Source organism: Mycteria americana, chromosome 5 (assembly GCF_035582795.1).
Source record: "Mycteria americana isolate JAX WOST 10 ecotype Jacksonville Zoo and Gardens chromosome 5, USCA_MyAme_1.0, whole genome shotgun sequence".
NCBI classification, from domain to species: domain Eukaryota; kingdom Metazoa; phylum Chordata; class Aves; order Ciconiiformes; family Ciconiidae; genus Mycteria; species Mycteria americana.
The window spans coordinates 19,188,756-19,215,828 of NC_134369.1; the positions used below are offsets into that span (position 1 = coordinate 19,188,756).

General features: G+C 41.0%; 1 protein-coding gene across 1 annotated transcript in view; it reads right to left on the reverse strand.

The window, feature by feature from the left end:
- BRSK2 (BR serine/threonine kinase 2) overlaps positions 1-27,073 on the reverse strand; it is a 326,862-nt gene that overhangs the window by 141,865 nt on the left and 157,924 nt on the right. The window contains 1 exon segment of the mRNA XM_075502349.1: positions 19,610-19,704. Within this exon segment, the coding sequence (XP_075358464.1) occupies positions 19,610-19,704 (95 nt within the window).

Genomic DNA, 27,073 nt, shown 5'->3' on the forward strand with positions numbered 1-27,073 from the left:
GAATATTAAAACACACCTTTTAAGTCTCTGTAAAAAATCTGCCTGGGTTTGGACCTCATGATCTGGACATCAGAGAGATTTTCTCAAACATCCTTTCCTATCCCTCAGTCTTAAAAGGAGGAAAAAAATCAAGACGCCTCTCTTTAAACACACAGACGCAGGCTAGACTGTTTAACTGATGCACAACACCACACAAGTTTTAGAAAATTCAGTGTTGTGCAACCATCAATTTATTCTTCTTTACCCTCATACAATAAAATAAAGTTTTGATTACTCCTCCTGTAAAAAAATTTGTTTGTTTCTTTTAAATGTTCATATGCTTGATGAAGAGTTGGGGGGGGAGGCTCTGGTTCAGGCTTGCTATAAAAAGTGGTCATTACAAAGAGGGGATCTGGGCAAGCCTTTGCTCTCTCTGGATCTCTTAGTTTAGATTAAAATACCTGAAACTAGATCTGGAAGAGAACAGAGCAATCCAAGCTGAGCTGACCCTGGCAGTGGTAGTGTGGAGGGCATCCTGGGCAAGTGCGAAACGCCTGGGACAAAGAGAAGCAAAAGCAGCAAAGCAGAAGTTACTGGAGTGAAGCAGGAATAACAGGAGTTGCATGAAGACATTTGAGGGAATGAGCATTTGATTTCGGTCTCATTTCACACAGAGAACGTGCCACAAGATCACTTCATGCTAAGCATCTTTCTTACCTATGTGATGGTTTTTCAGTGTGATAGTCCTCTGTATTTTATCATTCCCACTGTCCCCAGTGAATTGTTTTTATTTTCTTCTGACCCTGCAGAACACCATGCAGAAGAGGCAGACACAAGCACAACCCTACTGAGGGACACTCTTCTGAAAACAATGTCCAGGTCTGTTCCAAAGTCCACTGAAATCAGTGGAAAGACTTTCTCAGAATTTAGTGAGCTGTGGATCAGGCCTAGATAAAGCCTAAGCTCATTTGGAGGAGAACTAAGAAATTTCCATGCTGGGCAGAGATGTCTCAGCTAGCTGCAAACAAGCTGCCTAATGAGCCCAAGCTGAGTGCTGCCCTGATACAGCTATAATGTTTCTGTCCCCATATGGGTACGTTCAGAGCTAACTTAGGTCTCCCTGCATGACCCAGTATTGCATCATGCAGACATACCCTAGCTGCTTTGTTGCTTTCCTTTTGAAATTATAGCAGCAGCACCAGAACAAGCAGTTTACAATTATAGGATTATTTCTTATTAATATTTGCCCCTTTAAGGTTTGGCATCTTAAACAACCATATATGAAAATGGGTTGAAAAGACTGCATGAAAATTCTCCTTTAGGACTCAGCTGACCCAAATACACAGTTCTCTTGCTCTGAATTCCCCTATATGGTGCAGGGAGACAAACTGTTCTGTTTTCTCTCTCTTGCCTTTTTTTTCCCCCCTTCCATAATGCTGCATTGCAGGACTGAATTTTCTGATTACCATGCAGCATCTTATTTTGATTGTCCTTTCCTCAAATTAAATGATTCTGGTACTCTCAGGACAATCAGGAAAGATCTGTCTCCTGCTCCGAGGGCGTAGGTAGTGCCTTTCTGTAATAGGTGAGCTTAAAACCATATGTAAAGTCAGAAAAGTGGTTGCACTTCAGGGCACTCCCAACACGACTGTATCAGACAGTGGCATGAAAACATGTGACTAAAAAAAGCCGTGACCACAGAAACCCCTATTGTCGATGCAGTGACAGCATGAAACACAATTTTCACTGGTTTAGCTTGCCTTGCACAGGGTGAGGGTAACTAGTAAGGCTGTATTCCCAACAGCAGTGCTGTGCTGGTATTGCATAAGTATTTTGACAGTGCGGTTGGCACAGCTTTCAAAAAAACCTCCTCTTGCTCCCTATTGTGTATTCGTAGATAATTCTCCATAGTCAAATGACACAAACAAGGTTTTAACACTTCTATCATGCTTGCAGAGTAAGCACAGCCATGACAGAAGGAGTAATATCTACTTTGGTTCCTGTATGATCAATAAAGCTTATCAACTAACCTTCAGATGTAGAAGCTTTACCTTCAGGTATCTTTACCAAGTAAGTGAGTTTCTGAAACTAGCAATTAGAAACTCCTTTTTCTTACTTGCAAGCTTGGACATATTTGATCTACAAGCCATGGAGAGAAAACACAAATAGGAAAACCTAAAATACCATTGGTTTTTTACAGACACATTTAGAAGCAGAGTCATACTGCAAAACTGGCTCCTCCAGCTCCTCAGGAAACCTGCACAAGCATTTAACAACTGCAAGAACATTAAAGGTCAAAGGCAAGCTCTTTCTGGACATAAGTTGCCTTCAAGCTATAGTGCTAAACTCCGCAAAGTAGAGCCTGTATTGCAGCTGTGACAACTGGGAGATCCCTAAATCAAATAGCAAGCTTTATGAGCAACGTAGATAAATAAAAGCTTTATTGAGCCCTGTGTCTGAAATTCACACACAACAGGAGAATTGGAATGGGAGAGCTTGTCATTGCTCTGCTTCAATTAAATGCTATACGTCAGCACGAAGCCTACTCTTCTCATTTCAGCAAAGTACTCTTTAGCTTTCAAGACCCCAAAGCAACTGAGGGATAGGAAAGCACACAACCCCACATCAGTATAGAAAAGGAGGAAAAGGCAGCACTGGTTATAGTTTACTTCCACCAAGCTAACTCTTTGCTGGCTCCTTATTGCACGAGCTTTACCAAAATGCTAGAAGAGCGTGAGGAGAACAGTCCTTAACACTGTGGATACTGCCCACATATCCACATGATTCTGGCTGACACTCAAGTCCCATCTCAGCATGTTTCAGGATCAGTAAAAAGGCAGAAGGTATCTGAGAGGTAAGAGCTTTTGAGATCTCCAAAGTGCTGGGCTGATGTCTCCCAGCAGTGTAGGGTACTGCTCCTTCTCCAGCTCGAGCTCAGGACTCCACCGAAACAGAAAGTACTGTCCTACAATAACATAAAGCGTGGCTGTAGACTGTGGGAAGCTCTGCAGATAAAAAACCAACCACTTGTTTTTTGGCATCTGTTTTGTTCAGTTTTCCTATGAAAAGATATACTGGACCAGACTGCGAGTTATGCAACCTGCAGCTACTCAGCTGTTGACCAGCTTCAGCTGAAAACATCCACAGCAGAGACTTCCCAAGCTACTTAACATTGTGCAGAAACAGAGCCCTGGGATACAACAGAATGGAAGAAGGGACTGGTCTGAGGTTAGTAAATGAGGAGGGAAAGCAACAAATCAAAGAAAATTCACTACAGGTAAAACTCAGAAGAGCATAGTTTTCCACAATACTGGGAGTCTTAGCTGAGATGGGACTGCTGCATGAAGCCCAAGAAGGAAAAAAGGCTTCTGGTAGCCCAATTAGTCACTCACAGTATTTCTGACATTGTTGTGACATGAAGAACGACGTGGAAAGTCTGATCTGTTATTTGCACAAAAAAAGAGTAAGGCTAGCAGAAAAGGGTGAAACAGTCCGTCAATTAAGTATATCATTTGTTCAACCTGTAATGGAAGGAGAATGAAAAGGAAAATAATGGAAATTAGCTGTGGATGTGCTATCAGACTGTAACCAGAGCCCAGGGTGAGACAGGGAGCAGATTCTTCCTGTTTCTCATGGAGATCTGAATACTGTAACAAAGCCATTTCAACTTGCCTGGCATCTTGCTCTCCAAAATCAAGGCAAAAGGCAGTCTCATCCTGCTTCAAAACTGAAACATGTATGGTCTTCCCACCAGCAGCTCCAAGTTTTCTGAAGTAACAAATAGTTTATAATGCTGCAGCCTAGGAGTCCTAACATGCAAACAGAAAACTGGCCCCATTTTCTATTCACGCTAATTCATCATCATATGGAATAATAAAGAAAAGAAATGCAGTGCACTTGCAGATACTTAAGACAAGTTTGATTGCAGGACTGGAGAAATGCAAAAGCATAGGAAGAGAAAGACACAAGAGCATAAGGTTCAGAGGCTAAACTGTTCCGGGAAGAAGAAAGTTTAGCCTTTGTCTATGATTAAGTGGTTGATTCTGCAAAGCTGGGCAAGTATCAAGAACTGGTTAATTGAGGGCAAGAGAGAGTTAGAGTACAAAGTGAAAACAGAGCAGTCAAGGGGAGAAAAACAGCTGCCACAAAGTCTGTTTTCCCCTAGGGTTTCTAGTTATCATTTGAAGATAAATATACTTTTCAACTAACCTATTCTGTGGACCTAATTCCCTGGAAGTGCTGGGAATCCATTAATCCTGTTGCCTAATATGTTCAGCAGTTGATGGGTCTGTACCTGTGTAGTGTCCTTTCAGATTCTGTACCTAATAAAAAATGAAATAACACAGCAGTGATGAAAGCATTGTATGCATCTATTTACTCATGCCTCATAGCAGATGACCAGTAGACATCCCAAAGCAAGTGCTAGACTTATCAGGATGTGTGTAACAGCGAAAAGGAATTAAAGGCAGGTTCCTATACAAAGAGGGGGAAAAACCTGCCGCCTTAGGTTTTGCAGCTGTGGATGGCTGAAGGACAACAGCCCCTCTGATAAAATAGTGTGATCTTTGCTGCCTTCAAAGTTTGCTTTTCACAAGGCAGCCACATGTCCTCCCCAGCAACTGAAGTCATATAGATAGCACCAGGTATAATATGCTGGGTATGTTTTACACTGCAGTATATTTTGGGAGTCAAAGTACTGTCCATGTTACCTGCATACTGCTTTTTCAAAGGCATAATTTCTAAAGTATACATACACATTTACAAACAACTGATTAAAACTTATTCCAGTTCTACTCTGGTTTTCTGATCTATATATTTTTGTGACTGCACTGTACTAGCAGACTCATCAGGTGAATTCAAGTCTATGGGAAGAGACTAACTTACAAACCCATGCAGTCCATGCCCTTTGGTGCTTTGGGCGAGACATCAAGATTCCACAGAAACCTCTGTGTTTCTTCTCACATCACTGTGGCACGCAGAGAGAGGGAGGTGCCCAGAAGCAAAGAACATTTAACATAATGACTCAGATGGGTGGTCAGCAGTTTGAACCAGCCACTTGATCTTACTATAATGAGAATTCCGTTTAACAGTTGTTCTGCATGCACAGAAATCTCCCCCATCCCCAGGAAATCACTTAAAAATAAAACGAACAAAAATCAAATCATCTGTTTGAGAAGAAGGAGGTTATGGCTTGGAAAATGCACATAATGGGTGGAGCAAAAATGCCCATGGGTGAGTAAAAATTAGTTCTCATACCAAGAGGATCAGGGAGCCTCTGAGCTTTATCTCAGGGATGACATGTATAAATAAAACTCCAGGGCCAAATTCAGACCTGTAGAAAATAGCTGCAGTTCTGCTGAAACCAACAGGAGTAGAATCCTCTTACGATAACTCTGAGCTTAGGCCAGTATGTTTTATACACATTTTGAGCCACAGAAGTCTTGCTTGAAAATGAATGAAAGTTATTTCCATGATGGTTAGCAGAATTATGTCATATGCCACTTACTTACCAGGCAACAAACACCTGTTCTATATTGTCTACTAAATCAATTAAAAAATTCCCATTCAGCATCAATACATTCCGATGCATATAGGAGCAACCTTGATCTTTCAACTACTACATCATTAGCTTCCTGAATCTCATAACCAAAATTAATTCCTTAAAACATATTCTCAGGAATATGCCTGGCCCATGAAACCCTGAAACACATTCTTAATTTCTATAGGGTTTAAGTATAGGCTTTAAGCTTAGAATATCTAAGCATCCATGTATGCATTAAATCTATCAAGATGTAATCTTTTTGCCAGGCCTTGAATTCTTCAATTCTGCTCAGATCTCTCACTTCTCCTCTTACATTGTGTGCTGCAGGTCTAGGTATTCGTAGTCCTGATCATAAGAATAATGCTTGAACTGTTGATATACACTTGCTGAAACATTGTAACTTTCAAAATTCGTATCTGCATATGCAAATAAAGGAGCTGATCATTCTAACTGGCTATTAACAGCATCTTCTTTAAATCGGGGTGTGTTAAATTCTGTATTCACTCATACTGAAGTTTGCAGAGCTGGTAGCAGACCATGAGACAAGATGGCAGGATTTGTGGCATCTTATTTCAGGTTAAGAATGCACAAAAAATAGACCCTGGTTTTGTTTAAGTTCCGTAAGCTTTTGAAAAAAAAGGTAAATGAACAGCTCTTAAGGCATATGGGTATTAGTAGACTGCAGCTAAAGGTTGAACTGAGGTCTGGGGATAGAGAACTACCAGAGGGGTTATAACTACAGTAGCTGTAAAGAAGGACGGCTGTGGGGTAGTCTGAAGAGAGGTACATAGAGGACACAAAATCAAAACAGGAGAAGAAAAATATATTTGCATTAGTGGCAGACAGTTATAGCAATGGGGAGGAAGAAATTAAGAATGATACAAATGGTATTACTGTTCAAAAGATGTGTAAAAATAAGGGGAGAGAAACCAAGCATCTCTAACTGGATCTGCACCTGGAAAACAAGTGGAAGAGAAATAGAAACTGTAATGAAAGGGACAGCTGGAGAGATGATATCAGGGGATGAAGGTCAAGCCTCTGTGAGAACCAGCAGTTTGAGAGAGTGAGAAATGAAGGAGTCAGAAATAGCTAAGAACTCTTTAGAAGTGCAGTGAAGGTATGTCAATATGTTCATTATTTAATTTATCATCTGCTATTTGTTCCTCAAGCTATAGTTACAGAACTTTCTCTACATTTAAAATGTGATTTATATGTAACAGTTAAATCACAGAAATTCAGTAATCATGTCCTTTATTCCAGTCCACTGCATTTATGATCCCACTTCCAGTGTTCCCTCCTACAGATCGCTGAGATCTCCTCTCAAGACTCCAGGCAGGCTCTAAGAAAGCATTCCTCCTTTGCCTGCTAATGTGGTTGCTCTCCTGTTGGCATTCAAACCACAAACAAGATGCGATCATTACCATGAGTTCCTTTAGGCTGCTGAAGCCTCAGAGTCCCCTCAGTAAAGCAGCCCTCAGTGAACCAGAGTCCTAAACCCTCTTCATGCTACTGCTGTAATGTTTATTTTCACCTGCTGAGACCCTCATTCTTTGTACGCTATTCTGTTGATTATCAGTTTTACTCATCAATTTTGCTTCTGCTGCCCCTTTTCATACTGAATTTTCCTGACATGCCTCTTAATTTCACTGATTGGTTGCTCCTACCATGAGGCTGCAGCATTCAGTACTGTCTCCACAGTTCTCCGAGGCATTAAGTTTTTCTTCCAACTCCTATAGATATTTTTTTAATTGTTCTAAGTCTTTATTTGATGACTGACACAAGTTTGTTTATTATTGAACACAATAGCCATGATACCTGGCCAATCTCTCTCCTCATATCTGCACTGGGGTTCAGGTTAGACATTAGGGATTAATTAAATCACTAGGAGTGTAATGTAGCACTGGAACAGGCTGTCCAAAGAGGCTGATGAATCTCAATCTCTTAAGGTTTTCAAAACCAAGCTAGACAGAGCTATGGCTGACCCATGCCAACAGCAGTCCTTGTTTGAGTGGGACGATGGACTATGTAAACCCTCAGAGGTCCCTTCCAACCCTTGTTTCTATGGTTCTACACATTTGTCCAATATTTCACTCCTGTACCCTGTAACAATCTGACTATATTAGATTTCTTCGTCCTTGATATCTCCTCTCTTCCTCAAGCAGTATGTCATCAGCTCCAGTCTTGACATCTGAGAGTCCGAACACTGGTTCAATTTGTATCGTGATGCATCTGCAGCCAAACGGATGCAGAGAGACATTGAATCACCGGTATCTGCCAAAAAACGTGTGACAGGTTGCCAGGTGGCAGGATGGCTCAATAAACTACATGCCCTCTTGGTACCCAAGCAGCAAGTGGCTGTTACCCAGCACTGAGCAGATACTATGTCCTCAGTTGCTGGTAATTGCTACCGCCCTCTCCTCAATACTAAGTAAAGCAGTTTTCATCAGTGCTTTTACCTAAAAGTGTTCTCACCCCCATCAGCCTTGCTCAGCCATGCAGGAGGGAAAGGGCACCTTTTCTCTCAAAAATGAAGTCTTTAAGGTTAACAGATCTCTGAGGGGGTTTTTACTGTTATAGGCAGTATTTAGATATGTTTCCACCTGTTGCTGGACTTCCATGTCAGTCCCTGTGAAGTACATCTTTTTATTCTGCTAGGCTACTGGGCAGGGCCCAGATGGCTTGTCTCTTATGTTGAGGATATTCTGGTACTATAGAGCAACCAAATCTACAATTTGCACTGCACTGCTGCCCAGAAGGGGTTTGGTACTCTTAGGTAACCCCACAAGACTACTCCCTAATGCAAGTTCCTCTGTGGCTGCTAAACTCACAACTTACATCCCTATATGAAAAAGAAGTGAAAACACGACCCCAGATGACTGTGAGAACAGCTGTGTGCCACTCTGTCCTGTGTCCAATGATCTCACCCATTTGATCTTAAGTAAATGTTATTATTTTCTGGATTTGATAAATCAGGGATTGATTTAAGAGGTGGAAATGAGGATAAAATGAATCCATAATACTTAGAGGATAATATGCACTCTCTTACTGTGTGCGTCTTTCCTTTCTGCTTTGAAAGCACTGCAGTGGATGGTGAGGGACAACAGGAGGTTAGCAAAGGACAGAAGGGATTTAGGACGGAAATTCAGGGACAGCTGAGGGAGCAGGAGCGAAGAGAGGAAATTCATCAAAGAAAAGCGGTAAGAACATTATACTGATTTATTTCAGGATATTAGGAAGGAAATAATAAGAAGAAAAATCTCTAAAAAAAACCTTTATGCTAAAGTATTTCACAGCTGGGGGAAACTATTCTGCCTCTATTGACAGCAAGTTCTTTCTGCTGGACCATCTCCACACACATGAATCTAGACACGCACACCAGATTTTTGCCCATGGAAAAATAGTAAATTCCAGTCTACTACAAGGATCCACAGTGACAGATTTCTGACAGATAGTGTAACTGGACTTCCAGAACACCATAAAATGTAATCTATTAGCAATTCTTATAGGCCAACTATATGTGTTTATCACAACTGTTGAAAGTTTGCTTCAGGTACAATGGAGAAAACTAGTAACATAATCCCCATCTCCTGGTATGTTTTTTATAACAGTTTTTGCATATTCTGGTGACTCTTCTTCATTTTAGATCTTCTAGCCTTGGTTACTCAGTTATATAGAGCTGTACAGAAGGGTACAACAAGCTATTAGGAACTGAAGGAATAAGCTAAAATACATAACCCATTAAAAGACAGGAGGTTTCCTTATGAACAGGCTTGAGATGAAACTAGGTGTTGGTGTCTTGTTTATACATGTTCCTATTATTTATTTCCTGTAGTTAGGCCTGCATCTAAGAGATACAGATGATAAAGAATGTTTCTGTCTCCTGGAGCAACAGGAAACCTAAAAGTAGAAGAAACTACAGAGCTGCACTCTGTTGTGTTACACCTTGCACAAGTGACATTTCCTCACCACTTTCCTACTGAATGTACAGAAGAGGAGGTACTTGTTGTGAGAGCTGCAAGTGATGTAAGAATGCTTCTGCCTGTGGTATACGCCAGGAACAATGATCATGCTTCTTAGGCCAGATCCTTCTTCTTGAGTGTTAACAGCTGTTCGCCCCTGCCTTACCAAAATGTTCTAAAACAAGACTTTGAATGTGTTAATTTTAGTATAATCTAGAGCATCAGTCCCCAATTTCCAAAAAGGACAATTATTTTGGTTGCCTGAGTGAGTTTTCACCAAGCATTCTTGAAAAAGCCAGCCTGCACCCCAGAATTTCTTGCCACTTTCAAAAGTCCCTATTTCTACCAGGGGCAAAGCATGATAACATAACAGAGATGTTACTGAGCAATCGTTACATGCTGAGAGACTGCAACAGATGCAGAAGTTCAAGATTAAACTCAATCTCTCCTTTCCTATGGTTTGTAGGTAACACCTCCATTATCCCTCACAGCACAAAGCCATTGCTGCTGCTGCCTCTCCACACAGCTGCGGAGCATACCATATTGTATTACAACGCAAGGTTCAAGAATACCAGTTGTTCTAACAAAGCAGTGATTGCTTCTCCCACATCGGAGCAAAATCAACCACTCCGTGACTGCAATTTTGTCACTGTGTGGTAGCTGGACCACTAGAGCATGGGTTTGAGCTCTCCTAGTATTAACACACCTGGGAGATTCTCTTTTGAGTTGGACAAGAAACATCATTTTGAACTAAAACTCTGGAGTCTCCTCTTATGTGTGGTATTTGCATCCATAGGAGGACAGCAGGGGAATGCAAACAATGGTTTATTGCTATGGGAGTGCTCTTCGTGAGCAGACCAGCACACTAAATACATGCTAACCATAGATTTGGCATCTCAGGATGCCAGGAGGCAAGGCAGCAAGTTCAAAGACAGCACCTGGTAAAAGAGGAAACGCCCAAATACCTAAAAACTTATCACTAGAGAGATCAACATGCTCTAACAGCAGCAAAGCAAACCCATGGCATATTGTATCCAGCTCCATCTGACAGCTCTGGAACTAAGTTAATTGCACTGGGATCGAGCCTTCCCAGATTTTTCCTAAATTTGTGCCAACTACTTAATAGCACGAACTGTAGAGATAGACGGAGTGAGGCCTGGTTTACACTTAACAAATGATCAGCAAAATGTTCACATTGGATAGAAGAATGCAAAACAAACAAAAAGAGCCTGCATCCTCTAAGTGACACTGCAATGCCAGCCCTAGGCTCTCAGTTGTACTAGTTAAATATCCATTAGGTGACACATTTTGTCTGAGCTGGGAAACTCATAAGCTACATGGTGCTAAGAAATGCTTCTTAACAGAGAGGTACTGCTGATGTACAAGGCACCACCAGTTGTTTCAGCAAAAACTTAAGATAATCTTTGAACAGAGTCTTTGCTCAAATGGCTTGCCTGCTATATACAGGGATGGACTACATCCCTTAATTGGGATGGATCAGTATATTGATGTTTATGGTGCTTATTCTAAATGATAGATGCAGGGTCAAATACCTGAGCCAATTCTGGTCTCAGACAATCTACTTAAGGATTTATGTCCCATTACTGCTAGAGCTCTTCTGATTGTTCTCTTTCCAGGAGCAAAGAAAAAAAGAATTAAAATGTTTCCAGACAAGATTCTGGAATGTGAAATACAAACCAATGTAAAATGGAGTCAGAAATCTTTTCATCTGTAACCCAGAAAAAGAGAGTTTAAGATAGAAAAGAAAATATACAACAATCTAAACAACACTTTCCAAGTTGCCCTTGGTCCTTAATGAAATCACCCTGCAAAGCACATCACATGGTATGTTACAGTGCTGAGATCCCAGCATCTTCCTCCTAAACTGTTTACAAGCTTTTGCAATGACACTGAGCAAACACTGGCATGGCAGAATTGTGAAAACAGGATATAATAGTCTCTAAAAAAACCAGAATATATCCTGGCACAACACACACTCATTCAATTCCAGCATGGGTGGTGGGTGAGGAATGATTTACAAAATCCTGTACTGTTGCTCCGGTGCTTATAGATCTGGGTTTCAAATGGTTTGGTCAATATTGCGTTCATAGTGCTGACTGAATCTGAGTTTCACTCTGAGTTTTGCTCTCAGTCCAGGAAGAAATTGTGTCAGCAAAGAAAATTATTTTTTATAAGGAGCTGTATAACTTAAAAATCTCTCTGTAGTTCAGGTCAGAAAACATGCCCCCCTAACTCCTTTTTTGCTTAAAAGATTTGGGAAGTGATTTTATCCATAATCTAAAATGCATTTCCTATCTGTAAATGCGGCCAATTCTACCTATGGCTCAACCAAAACCCACTCTCCTGTGGCAGCCTCTACCCTCTGCAGACTGGTATAGGTTTCATCCTCCGCCTCTTCGGACTGGTTAATTAACCACAGAACAGAGCTGTTTGAAGTGCTGGTAGAAAAAGTCAATTAAAAGAGGTTTTAGCTTAAATCAGATCAAAATCCAATGCTTTTTAGCATTTTTCATCAACCTTCAGTGAGTCAGACAAAAAAAAGAAGTAAAGTTTTGAATGCACCAAAGAGCCTGCAGCTCCAGATTGAAAAAAACAATCTTGCCAGACCCATGGTTCACATCTGGAGTTAACAGAGTCTACAGCTCCAAGTGGCTCTGCTCCAGAGACCATCCAGGCTGGGGGAGTCCGAAGCTTCAGGTTCCTGGACCAACTGGGTGTCCAGCCAGCCAGAAATTCTGGAAATACTATGGGATCTGACCAGAGGACAGAAGCTCTGGCTGCCAGTCTCAAGATCTTCACACTCCACACCCCAGTTCTACAAGACCAAGCCTGGAAGCTAACCTTCACCTGAGGTTCCCCTTGCCTTTCAGGGTAACTCCTACTGGTTGTCCTTCCCAGGAAACTGAGCATCAAGCCTGAAAACAGCTGAGGATCCCAGTGCTTTCTGCCATTCCCCCATGTAGTAATGCTTTGTAGGGTCACATTTCTCTAGCTGGGGATGCTGGGTCTGCCCCACAGCTGTGAGCCTGTCTCAAGACTTCCTACATCTTGGCTTGATAAGCTAGGGCTCAGAGGTGGTGGGAGTCCCTGCAGAGGCAGGGCTTTCAGGGTCTCAGCTTTGGAGATGGCAAGCAGGACTCCCTAACAGCCTCCTACGAACCCAGAGAGAGTTCACAAGAAACTTAGTCTTCGATAAATTGGGAGTTCACTGAGACAAAGTTATTTCAGAGAAAACATTTTAGTGAATCAGCATCTTCTGATAAAACTAAGCTTTGGCAAAGGAAGAGGAGAATTCCCAGAAGCTTTGGTAGAGAAAGCAACATGAAGTCAAACTATGGTCTGTCTCGCCCCAAATGGTGCAATTACAGTGGAAACAGTTAAAGAGAAAGCTGAACAGAAAGGGTTTTTACAGGCTAATTATTGACAGCAGCCTCACAGGTGGATGAGGAGGCAGAGCACATTTAGACATCTCATCTCTGGGAGCAGTTATTTCCCTATCCAGGCATTATGGTTATGATCAAGTGAAATGAATGGAAGAAGCATTCCTTGACTTCAACTAGGTCTAGCCAAGGCTCATGGGGGACAATAAATTGCTGTATGACCATGGCAGCACATGAGGACGGTAGACTGTCTGTGTCTATGTGTTTGCACACACATGGCTGTGGGTAGAACGTGTTTGGTACAATAGAGGTTTGAGCCAGACTGCTGTAATACAAGTCTGTAGAATTAAAAGTAGGGTGGAAAAAATAGGGCCAATTATTTTTATAGCTTGCCCAAATGCCTCAATTGATCATACTAACTTTAGAAAGCAAAAGGCACTGTGCACAGTTGACAGGTTTGTTCCTCTGACAGATACATCATGTGCTCGTGATTCCTGTTTAATTTCCTTCTTTAAGAATACCTCAAACTGTGTTCCTTGTGGGTGTGGTGGAAAGTGGAGGCGGAGAGTGATTCTTCTCTGAAGGAAAATACAATTACCCAACTTCTTTAGCTGCTCAAACAGATGACAAGTGAACAGGCTTTAAATGCTCCCCACCAGCTCCAGTTTAAAACAAAACACTCTGCATTATACATGCAGTAACAGATCCCTACTCCCGAACTCCCTATAGCAGAAGGGAGGCACAGGAAAAAAAAGCCCCTTTTATTTTCCCCATGTTTTTCATATTGCAAGGTGCTTTGTTATCTCTTTGAACTCAGAAGAGACACTCGCATACATGAAGCTGTGCTGTGCTAACTGGGTTGCTACTGGAATATGAACTAGGGTCACAGAGGCGGGGGGTGAGTGTATGTTTGTGCACTCATGTTCTTTGATGAGTGCCAATCATTCCTGCAGTTTGTTCACCACCTACGCACCGTCAAACATACACACAGACACACGCACACTTCTTATCTGCTCTCTTCCAGTGCTAAAAGCAGACAAGCATGTGATAATTCTCTGGGTTAAAGATAAACCACAATGAGGGTGAGAGTGTGTGTTTTTAACAAGCACATGCAGCGAATGTGCAAGGGACAATCCGTGTAAGTGTGAACATACTCATTTGTACATTGCAACCTGCATGTTCAACAGCAAGTAAAAATATGAGTATCAGACAGTATGTACATGTTTTGGGGAGATTTAATTTCCTTTATCCTTTCATCTTATTTTGCCATGAATATAAGGTCCTCTGGGTTATTATCCTCTCACAGCAATATGCCAATCAATCAGAAGAATAATAGATGAGCATCAGCAAGTTAGCACAGTGTTTCTTAATCAGGAAGTCCTGGAAAGTTTGATGAATGCTTTAAAACCTCTTCTTTGGGACTTCTGTTTAATAAATTGAAAGACTTTCCCTCCTATTTGCTATTTTTAATATGACCATCTCCAAAATCTTATGTGCCAGTATCCTAGATTAATCTAAACACATTTCACTGGTGAAACCATACAGTCTCATCTCTTTGTTCATTTGTACCCAATGGTAGGGGTATTCAGTGGGATTCAGCAGCACCTTAACACCATTTCCACTGCAATCAACAGTAAAAATCCTAAATACTGCAGCTGGAAAACAATTAGGCTACTATTGAATACATTAAGAAAAAATTCTGATTTGGTGAAATTCAGGTTTGGCACTGGTGAGTTTGGCTTTGCTAATGTCAAGGAAACTGCCCCTCTTATGATCAAAGCTGAATTTGAACCAAGTTACACTATTCAGTCTGTTTCTGTCTCTGTCTCAGATTTAGCTTCTCCCTGACACTGTTCTGATATTCTGGTAATGATTTCTGTAGACTAGGCCTCCAGTCAGCAGCTAAGGACAGCTAGGTCAGCCAATATCACAGTCTTTTGTTTGAAAAGTCTGAAAATGAGGTATTCTAAAGCGAAGATGCTGCTCTCAAGTATTCCCTTCTTTAACTTCACTAAATTTCTGCTTCTGCAGATACCTTGCACAAGTGCCTCTCTTTATGCTCCAGACAGAGATAAGTGACTTTTTACAGATTTCAAGTGTGTGATTAGAAATTCACAGCTCCATGGATTTTAAGGCCAGAGAGGCTGTTGCATTAATCTAGTCAAAGCTAATTCATAGCACGGATCAGGAAACCATCTTCAACTACTTCCTGCTGCAAGTCCAGCAGCTGAAGCTTAACTAGGGTCTAGGTTTTAGAAAAACACACAGCAGTTTAAGACGAAGTCTAATAGTCTTTCAGGGGAAAAACTCACCAGCGCTTTGGGTGGCTTGTTCCAATTAGTAACTTCATCCAGTGGTCAAATAGGCCTAGTATTTCTACATTTAATCTGTCTACCTATAGCTTACAACTATTAGTTTCCAATAAGCTTTTTGCCCCCAAGACTGTAATATCCTCTATTATCAAATGCCTATGCTCCTTATCAGTATTTACAGACCATGATTAAGTTATGTCTTAACCTTCTCTTTAATAAACTAGGTAGATTGAGTCCCTTGAGTCTCTCATAAAACATGAGCTCTGATTGTTTACTTATTCTCTCAGAAACTTTCTGAATTGTGCTCAATTTCTAAACTTTTTCCTTGAAGAACAGGCACCTCAACCAGACATGTTGCATTTCAGCAGTTTTTGCAACAAAATGACAGTTATTACATGACTTTCTGTAGCAAAAGTGGAAAAGACAGAGAAAAAAGGAAGAAATCACAGAATGGGGGAGAAAAGAAGAATGAAAGGGGTTAAAAAGAGGCAAAATAACAACTGAAAGAAAATAGAGAAGGAAGGAAAGACTCAAAGTAGGACAAGGTAGTAAAGAAATAAGTAGCTATTGAAACAGAAGCTCAGGAAGAAGCATGAGATGATGAAAAGACCATGCAAAGCAGTGCCTATTTACAAGTATGCTTTCATAAGTTATCTTGGCAATTCCAAGAGGCTGACACCCAATCCTGCTACCTAACCCTCCACTCAATTATTTCAGGCAATCAGTGATCTCCAACAGTGATTGTTGCATGATCCTCCCCTTCTTAAGAACACACACTACACCTTTGCAGAAGTTTTTGGAAGCAGAGCTCATTAGCACCAGAAGGCACTAAAACAACCAACCAACCTCCCCAAAACCCACCACCCATGTTTCAATTGAGCTCCACAAGAGAAACGTGGAAGCGATTGTGTCTTCCCATCCCCCACCCTGGAAATGCCTGCCGTGCTTCAAGACCAGCACTGGAGGACTCAGTCAGAAGAAACAAAAGGCACATACACACAAAGCACACATACGGAGCTCGGGGCTCCAGTCATCAAGCCTGGGACATCTGTGGCTTTCTCAGGATGCCTGCGTGTTCAAGTAATTAGTCCAAGGCCAGCTGTCCCCTTCTTACTCTTCATCCTTTATGCTCCCATTGCTTCTACTACCACTGTCTGTCCAAAGAGTATTTTGTCTGATGGATCACCGAAAGAGTAGCTTTTTTGTTGTTTATTCTTTGGAAGGAGGGAGTGGAAGAGAACTGGTGAGGTGGTAAAGAGGAAAGGACTCTTCTGAGTACCTCTTATGAGACACCAAGGTTCCCAAACAAGCCTTTGCCACATCAGAGGAAAGATTTGCTTTAACCTTTATATTCTGAAGTTATAAACTTGAAATGCTTGTGCTGGTACTGAAAATGCAACCATCAATAGTGAACCTGCCTGTTCAGGAAAGCTTACTGCTTTACAGACACTTTCAGCTCTTGCATTCTGGGCCTAATTTCCCTCTCAGCGATCTAGAAGTAATTCAGGGAAATTAATGAACCCTATTTCAATCTCAAGATGCTCCCTATAACACACTCTTCTCTGAAATCTTTCTGCTGATTTGTGTTAGAGCAAGCTAGCGGTACCATGGGAGGTAGGTCTCCACATCAGTGGGGGTTACCACAAGTGCAGTTGAAGAAACACAGCTGAAGCTTTTACCAGTTGTGTGAAAGCAGGAGTGAGAACAGAACCAGCCTTTCTGTTCTCATCTGTGAAATTACATTTGTAGCTTTGCCTCAAAACCAGGCTCCTAAACAGGCCTAAGCTGGAGCTGGGAAAGGAACACTGCTCCCCAGCCTGTGCTTAGTGTGTAAGAGCATAACAAAGCAAAAGGCTCGCATGTGCATTGAACAGCCCTGTCCTTTGACAGGGCAGCAAGCGCTTGGATGATACATTTACTGCAGCTTGCACTGCATCGTGCCTGTCCATGTATCATCTCCATAGCAGCAGTTCTGCTAATTGAGACCAGCTGCTTCAATTCCAAATTCTTCTCTCCAGAAATATCGATACTACGACGTTATGATTAGAAAGCACTTCACCAAATGCCTCTCAATTCTGCACAGCTCAGATGAAGAGCAGCTGCAGAAAGAAGGGACAGTTCCCTGAACGTACAGAATAAAATACTGCAAAAATACTGGAGAAATGAAGGCTATAAGAAGCAAGTCAAAATAGAATAATCATGGCAGAGAAAGCAGCCTGCTCTATATGCTTGTGCCTGTCATTTTAGATGTTGAAAGGATGGCAAGCAGACTTCTTCCTTATGCTCTAGGATAAATGGCCACAGCACTGCAATGTTACAGATTCATGTGGCAGGTGTGTGTATTTGTCAGATCCAGTTTTTCTGTCCAAGGGTGGATTAAAGCAAAATCCATCAGTCTGGGCCTGGCTTGGGAGACTAGCTGTGGTCTTGAATCATTTGGCTCCAGGGAGTGTTCTGCACAGCCCACTGGCAAGAGTCACTGCAACTGATAAGCTAGTGGGAAGATTTGCAAAGTAGGAATGCCACCACACCACCATGACTTGGCTTCACTGTTGGCTGTTTCCCTGTGGCTGTTGACTCCACGCAGCAAGCTGTCAGCTGGATGCTTGGCAATGGTCACACTAGGATTGCTGAAAGCTGCAAGCATTCTTCCCCTTTGGCCAGGCTGGATTAAGCTGACTAACAGTACAGTCAATTCCAAATTCACTTAGGCCCTGTGACCATCAGACACAGGGCATTCCTGAAAAGACATCTGGTTACTGAGTTTATGCAAGAAGTGGGCAAACTGCTTCAATCCCGTCTGTTGTTCCAACCTTCTGAGCACAGAGAACAGAATCCTTGAAAGAGAAAAATCTCACCAAGAATGGTCTGAAAATGAGAATCACGATACAATGCGTGGTTTCCTCCTGAGAAGGATGCTGTACAATCTTACAGAAAACATGGCACGCTTCAGCATGTGGCTGTGTAAACAAGGGCCTAACACACCGTTTCACTAATCAGATTTCATACTACAACCGAGGTAATGCAACACAACTAAAGCAGAGAGATCACTTTGCTATGCTAAGTGATTTGCCTCCTACTCTGAAAATCAATGAGGTAAATAAAATGCTTTATACAGATACCAGTCTCTCAGCAAACAAAATGCTCATGTTTTTTAAAAATATTCCTACTATGTTATTCTGGAAAACATTCAAAGTGTTTAGAGTCTCATTCAGATTTTACCATTTATGCACTTTTGTTTGCTTTTGTTGTGTTCCATTCATCCACTGAATCTCCATTTAAAGTTGCAGTTTTCTTACCTATTTCACTTTCTAACTTTTGGTCTATATTAGAAGACTATTTGGATCCAAAGTACTGCAGGAGAGGGAATACTTCAATGAAATTCCAGAAAGGTAAGTCTGAACACATCACAATTGAATATCAACTTTAAGAATCCTTCTCTGAAAAAAATAAACTTACACTGTATGCGTAACATTCACTGACTGCATATGCCTTTAATCTCCATTTTCTCTCTGCTCCTAGTAAGGGTGCTATACTTATTTGTGCTGGAAAACAGCTGACACAGAAGTACATACAAGAAACAGCAGTGTAAAGATATCTGCTCCATGTGCTTATAGGGAAGTTACCCCAATAAAGTGCTCTACGCTGCATGCAGACCTGTTAGTGTCATTTGCAGGTGACAGCTTGATGGAATTCTGTTGATTGCAGTGCAGTTGCATTCCCTCTCATCAAGCTGAATTTAGCCTTTTTAGTCACCAAATCACATGAATAAACTTTTATGCATATATTTATTTTATTTTTAGGTTTCCAAGATCAATCAATGACACTCATGTAAGTATATGGATATCACAAGGCTAGGTAAAAAACAAATTAAGCTCTTCTGAACACTACAGCCATTGGGACCATTGGGACAGACACTTTGATGGTTTCCAATAACACAGTTCTGCAGATTGTTAACAGAATTACAACAGCTTTAAACAGTCACAGACCTTGGCACATCAGATCATAACGAACCCATGCAACAGAGCAAGTGGTAGGAGTATTCAAACAACAGATTCACCAGCCTCTCTTAATCTCTTCCTACTGACATTTGTACACCTTGGTCTGCAATGTACTGCAACTATTATGCACTGCTGCAGCGGTGGAAGTCAGATGCCCAACACTCATCTGCCCCAGCAGAGAAGCAACAACTCTCCAGCTGACCATTTATTTTGTTCACAAAGCACAGGCATGCTCCCATTTAATTTCAGCTGCTCTAGCCTCCCCCATAACTAAATTATTGTTATTATGCTCCACATACTCCTAGTACTGACAGAGATGTTTGTTATATGTAATTAAAGATATTAATTTTGCATGGAACAGAAGACAAAGAGACAAGAACTTATTTTTTTAAAAAATCTCCCATTAGCAAATTACCTTCATTAGCACCGACTCGCTGAGCTTCTCTCTGTTGACAATTTTTATCGCGACCTTCTGACACGTGACACAGTGAACCCCCAACTTCACAAGCCCTGCAGGAGAAACAGAGCAAAATAGAAAGGAAGAACTGGTTAGAGACAGTCGCCGTTGAGATTTTTGCTATTAGTACGCCACCCAGCAGTTGGCAACTTCTATGCAAACAAATTTCCACCAGTCCCTCCTCCAGCCAGATAAGATTCATTACTTGTGAGTAATGAAGACCCTGCAGCCCACATTGTGACTATTTGGCAGTGAAGCCGCCAACATCCTTAATGCTGCTGCAGTTTCTGCCATTCAAGCTGTATTTTTGTTGAAGCACTGTATCCCAGCTCCCACCACTCAAAGCACATTCTACCAGTAAGAAGTAAACTCCTGCCAATTTAACCGCACTAGGCTAAGGGCTTTTGCCAACACCTGCCATCAACAAAAGCTCAGAAATCAACAAAACTAGATGGTCAAATGTCTGCAGTGTAGACATGGCCTCTACATTTTTCTAGCTCCTTCCACAGCTTTCATGATCATAATAAAAAGGTACTTAATTATGCTTTCTCTTACTGTTTTAATTTACCCTGCTGTATAAAGTTAACACTATGATGAATGCCATTGTGGCATGGAGGAACATCAACATATGCTGATACAATTCTAAGTTGTTCTTATTTGTTATAATTTACTCTATCCTTGTCCTCAAATAACTTAAGAGTGCTGTTAAATGATTATATTGGCAAAAGGATATGGATATCCTTGACAGGATCGGGATGTCTGAGCTATCACCAAAATATGGAACAAAATTCCAAGAATTAAAAGAAAGAGATAAGTAACATACATGAAGCATTATCTTCTGCAAAGTTTTGACCTAAATCTGCTGACTTGCATGAAAGTACATAGAGATATCTCCACAAGTGAGTTTAAGATGGTCCCCTGAGCTCTCAACTCTATCGCCATTAAGAAAATTTGTACCCAGAAAAATTTTACTTTGTAGGTCTATTCAAGTGAGATCTTGTTTGCTTCAGCTTTTACTCGTCAAACGTGCATATGCAGCACAACACCTGATAGGCTGCATCCCATCCCACTCCACACACAATATGCCAAATTGCCATTTAGTTTAATTCAGTTATAACTGAAGTAAGAAGAAATGGCACCTCCCTGATGTCACTGAGACCTGCTAGGCTTCGCAGAGCATTTATGAGCAATGACATCACAGAGTAAGAAAAAGTCTCTCTCAGCTCACAGCTCCTAGGTTGGGTTGCAATTAAGATCCTGACCCTATCTTCTGATGCAAACCACAAAGCCAAACACGTTGCTTTATCTGCAAATTGAACACAACTGATCTGCAGTCCAGCAAAAACAATGAACACAGGACTTTACACTTCTTGTTGAGGGATGAATATATAGACTATTGCCTTACTACAAACTGTCCCCAGTGAAGTGAACTGGATTTTCATCAGGGACTCCAACAATCTCCTGCTTGTCCATCTTTTTGCTACACAGTTAATCATAAACTTGGAACCATTAATGACTGGTTATTATGCTGAGAAATAAACTCCTGACTTGCTTCCAGTCATATCGCTTTTTTGGTGTGCTCAAGTGTTCTGGATACTTCTAGTCACTTAATTTCTCAGTCTCATCTAGTTAAATGCTGACATCCTTACTTTCAGGCATGACATAAACAACTCACAAAAATTAAGAACGCTGCACACTAACAAATCCATTTGAAGCTGTGTATAGCAACAGCCTGTCCTCCACCTGAAGTGGCTGAGAAGCACAGCTGGGGGGAGATGCTGTGATGTCCGGCCAATCCTCACTCTTGTGTCTGAATTTTATCTATTCAATAAATTTATAATATTACCCATAGCACTACTGGCTCTATGTTCACCATTCATAGCAGCTGCAGCCTTACTTATGCTTCTCTTTGGCTTTGTTCTGTGTTTGGATAGCGGCTACTTGGCACCACTTTGTGGAAAGTGTGCACAGTTTCAGTCTGTGCTGATTGCTTCCTTCCTGCTTCCAGCACAAATCACAGCTCTACATCACTCTTACAGCATGACCACATCACTCTCTACATCGCCGTCAGTTACACTTTCAAAGCTCAGCAGAACTTCTAGCTTAGTCCTTTATATCTAGAATCACAGGATCTGTGGCACAGTGCTGCACTGTAACATGCTGCAGACCAATTATTTTAAGAGGTCAATAAAGGTGACAAACAACTGCTCTCTGTAACTGGTCCTTCACCCTGAAGAAAATATAAAGGCTTCTGGTATCTCACACTTCAGGGTTTGATTTCAAATGTTGTTGCTCCCAAATCAAGACAAATGTCCCACTCAACTTCGCTGATCTGTAAACTATCTTTCCTTTGTCCTTCCTGAAGCACCTTGTCATTGAGTCATAGAAGGGTTTTAACCATGAACTTCTGGGACACCACCATGCTGTACAGGCAATCTTCACAGTATCCTCTGTCCTTCTAGCTACTAACCTACCACAAAAACTCAAAAATTAAGATTAAACCATTCTGTTTACTCCAAAAAAAAGTTTATCAACTGTTAGAAGACACTGCACACCTTGCAAAAAATTACACTGACACTGAATCACACTGATTTGATATTGAATTAATTTCATGGATCTCAAGAAGTCGTTCTTGATTTACACCACAGTACCAGAGAACAGAATGAGAAAACACGTGAGATTTAATGCATTTTCCCTCTTCTCCTGACTCGCATTTTAAAAATCAAGGAAAAAAAAATGCACTGTCACCACTGTCTGTTTGTGGAGACAGAACTTTAAGACAACCCTCTGAACAGCCCAAGACAGCACTTTTCACTGTACTAAATTCACTGAACGTAATTTTAGGATAAAAATAAAACATGTCGCTCTGCCTTGCCTCCTCCCCCCTCCCCTAGCCACTTCCTTTTGACATTTGCATGCCAGTCTAACCAAAAAACCCCCTTCTTAGTAAGTCCATCTATAGGATAGGGCCTTCCTGCTACTACAAGGAATTCCTAATTGAGCTTGGGCAGGAAGGGCTTCTACTCAGGACTTCTGTTTCTGTCCTGTAATTCCAGTTTAGTGTATAATTACTCAGAGATGACTTACATGGGGATTTGAACTGTTGTGGGCTTCTGATGCTTAGGAAGCCCTTTTACTGACACAGAGAACATAAACCATTCAAGATGTATTATACATCTGCATAATGACAGACCCTTAGAGAGAATAAGAACTACATGAGTAAACTGCTGAGCTATTATTGAAATGGAAGTGGCAGAAATGCCTGCTTAGAAACAAGTGTCCAAGGTATGTTTACGGGGTTGTGGAAGAGGCTGTGGATCTTCCAGTTTTTCCTCTCCTGTATACGCAGCTGTTAATGAGCACCTCGAATCTATAGCAAACCTCCAATACAAACATGTCAATAAGTTAGTTACTTGCTTGTAAAGCTTATCTGTACATTCAGGCCAGCACAGGTACCTGTGTGGTCCCCAAAGGAAAACAAACAAGGCTACCGCTAAAAGGATATTGTGCACTGGCTTGGCTTAAAGTAAGTCTGCCAGGCAACACGTAGAGTTTGAACTTGCCTGCTTCATGAGTAATTAACCACTCAAATGCAGGTAAGTAATCTTCATGATTGTCAAAGTTAAGTCTGGTCTGTCCTGGAAGAAAATCTAAGATGCTGTGGGAATCAAGCACTTGAAGTTTTCCCCCAACCACCCACATAGCTGTCACACACACTCACTCCTCCAGGCACACTTCAGATTTCCATCCACAGGTGGATCCTGGGGCCTCTCAGACACTGACATGCTGGGGCTTTCAAACAGGCTGTTACATCCTATGAGCTGCAAACATTGGGCTGTTTTTGATCTTAGCCACTGAACTGCACTAGAACCAGCCCTATAATTTTAGGTTGGGGAGTAAAGAAGAAAACATGAACACACTGAAAAGCAAGGGCATGTGTAAGCTAACATTGTCTTTTCATTTATAATTAAAAGCCATGAATTGAAAACCGATGAGCATGAGGAACCCCAGATGACACAAGGGAAAGATGCCATTCAAGGAAGAAAAGGAAAGGGAAGCGTACAGACCTTACACAGCCTAATGCTGCACTGACCCGCTAACAACCACGCCTGTGGGTTTTGCTGCTGGTAAACTCCCACTCTGCAGATGCTTAAAGATACACAGATCTTTTCTGAAAAGGACAGGAGCTTATGTTATGAGCATGGGACAGATTTAGATCAGCTGGACAGGTGGACAGCCCATCCTGAAGCAGTACAGCAAGGAATCCTTTATTTTACCCAAGAAGAATGTACTGTGGGGATGGAGAAACAAAAGCTTCCCTCCAGCTGAGACGATATATTCACTGTGAATCCCTGATTGCAGAACATCATCTCCGTGGCCTATATTGTAACTGGCAATCACCTCCATGACTTTTCAGCCAAGGACAGGATTTCAGAAAAGGCTGATTTACTTTTGCCTTGCATTTTGTGTAGTAATTTTCTCTAACACAGACTGAATAAAACACTAAGACTTTGGAGCTGGTGCTATTTCATATCCACTTTACAGCTGTATAAATAGCAGCATGAGGGAACACAACTGTGGACAGTAACACCTTACTAATGATCCCGTTATTACAACTCTTCATTAGAGAAAGAAACGATCTAGGAACAAGAGAGAACTGTTTTTCAATCCTATCCAAACTTGGAGTCTGCCAAAGACACCAATCTGAAACAAATTATCATTTTGAGAGAGAGAGACTAATAAATAATGAAACAACATTGTTGTTTAAATACAGCACTTATGGTACACTTATTGTTAATGAATAATGTTCCCACAGTCTTTCAGAAATGTTAAACACAAGTAACTCATTATCCTGGTTTTTAACCATAAGGCTACTTCAAGAAGTGGAATGAAAAATTACGTACTTTTGCTACATTTAATACATATGATTTTTCCAATGGTAAATGGAGGTCTTTCATTTTCTTTTGAAATAAAACCAAACCAATGCCCTATTTGTAAGTATTGATACATTTCTGTAGTAGGGAAACTAGCCCCTGATTTCAGAAGATCACCTGCACATCTCACGTTACTTGCTCTTCATTTCACTTCAGAGCGCCTTGTCAAAAAAAACTTCTTACAAAATCTGAGCAGAAAACCCTGGTCTGGCCAGTAGTATCTATTTCGGCTGGATGAGCTATTAAAAGAACGTCTAGAGAGAAATATCACTCGTCTTTTAACTTGAGTTAGCTAATTGCCAATTAATTCAAGTCAATGAATACTCTGCAAATGTTAATCTAGGCACTGCAGGACACAAACATTTGTGGTTTACTTCAGGGCTCAGACTAGTACTGGTAACAAACTATCTCGATTAAAGGAGGAACAAAAATCTTAGGCTGAACAAACCCAAGTACACTGTTTTTTAAAAAGCTTAGTGTGTGTACACCGTTGCTGCATATCAGCTTTGTATATATGATCTTTATATACAAGAAACATAATTTATCCCCACAAATTGGAGGTTGCTGTTGTAAATCTTAAAAGTATGGATGCTCATTCCTGAAAACTACATGCACTAGCATTTAGAAGATCTGCAAACCTTCAAGGATGCCAGTTTAGAAAATCAACCTTAAAGCAAACAAAAGCATTAATACAAATCAAGCAGAATGTAGGACAATGCTTAAAATGTAATATTCTTGCTCTTTATTCTCAACAGTTCTCTTCACAAACACTGTAGTTTCAATTAGGGTTAAATCAGTTCAGTTACAGTGTCTAACTCTGCTGACTGCAGTTAAGTTGCTTTAGATCTACAACAGTGGAAAACAGATTAAAATTTGGCCCACAGCAACATGATTTCTACAGCCGTAAAATAAGGATAACAACACTTACTTACTTACCTTGCAAGGGCTGTAGAAGTATTAAGCGATTAATCCTTGCAAAAAATGTTGGAAAGGGATCTAAATCCTAGGCAAGTTTTACATATTACAACCAGGAAAACTGCATCTTACATACAATCTGAAAAGAAAGGTCTAGATAATTTCTTATTAATAGATTCCATTTCATTTCCCAAGTCTTCTTGTGCATATATTTCTGGTATCCTACAATATGCATCTTACGCTCTTCTTAGCTGCACTGGAAAGAACTTTGTTACTGAGCATCCTACTTATGGAAACCAATAATTGCTCTTAATTACTCAGTCTGCTCATTGAACAGATGTTTATTTTTCTATAGCAATTGTTATCTCTAATTACTGCCTTTAAAATAAACAGAGCCTTATATCAAGTGACAGGCAAATTATACAGTATCAATTTATAATTGCATATGGGGAAAGGAGGTATAGGTTTGTCTAGAAATCTAAAAGGATGAGGACGAAGCTACCCACATTGGTAATGAAATAATTTGACCATTGGCTCTTCTACAGAGAGATTCTAGTGCTAAAAGGCTGTTCTGAGGGCTCATGCAATAACTGTTTCTAAATTGAATAAACTGTAATTACAGTAGGACTAAAGCCAGAGTTCAAATGCTCAGCAGGAGCATGGAAGGAGATGTTCATCAGGGCTGGGATTCACATGCCTCAGCTCAGAGCACAGGGAAGCTGCACGCTAAATTGCTATAGCCTAGATTTATTCTCCTGAGCTACGAGCACTGTCAAATGTATGCTGGCTCAGCCAACCAAAGGGACGCACTCCTAAACTCAGAGATTGGTAAGAATAATGCATCAGCTCAGATGTGACTGGATCTACATGCCTGATATTAGAGAACAAGAGACAAAGGCACATATATATATACACAGCAGCTCACCAGGAGCAGGTTTTACACTGTATGCCTCAGAGATTATGGTAGGATCATCCTCCAAGCTCAGCAGGATCAAAACACACAGAACCAACATCACCTCTATTGATTTTTATCTTGGTCTCTTTCTTACAATGTTTCATAAATCAATACTTCTCAGAAACCCTTTGTGCACCCTGAATATAGCAAAGAACATGACTGTTGAGTCCTTTTGACATGCTCTCTTTTCCATCTTACCATACACACTCACGTGTCTAAAGAGCCCCCCCCCCCCCCAGGGAACCAGGACACAAACCCTGATGGGCACCCTGGATGCTGCTTTTGTAAAATGCCATTATTTCATCAGCCAAACTCTAACAAACCCTTGAAGTCCTCTGAGATCTATCAGCGGCTTGTGATGTCTAGTGGGCTGAGCTCCTATTTCAGATCAAGTCTCTGTTCTTATATAAAAACACTTGGGAAATTAAGCTTTGCTGCCATGGGAGGAGTGCAGACTTCAGCTTCCAACATGTACGCCTGAAAGCATTTGGGCAGCACCCTCACCCCCTGCAGACAGGGAAAGAGAAGAGTGGTTTCATTGTTTTCAAATGAAAAAGATAAATTAAAATGTACAGATATTTCCATTGATGCATCAGAAAAAAATTTCCCTTTTTTACA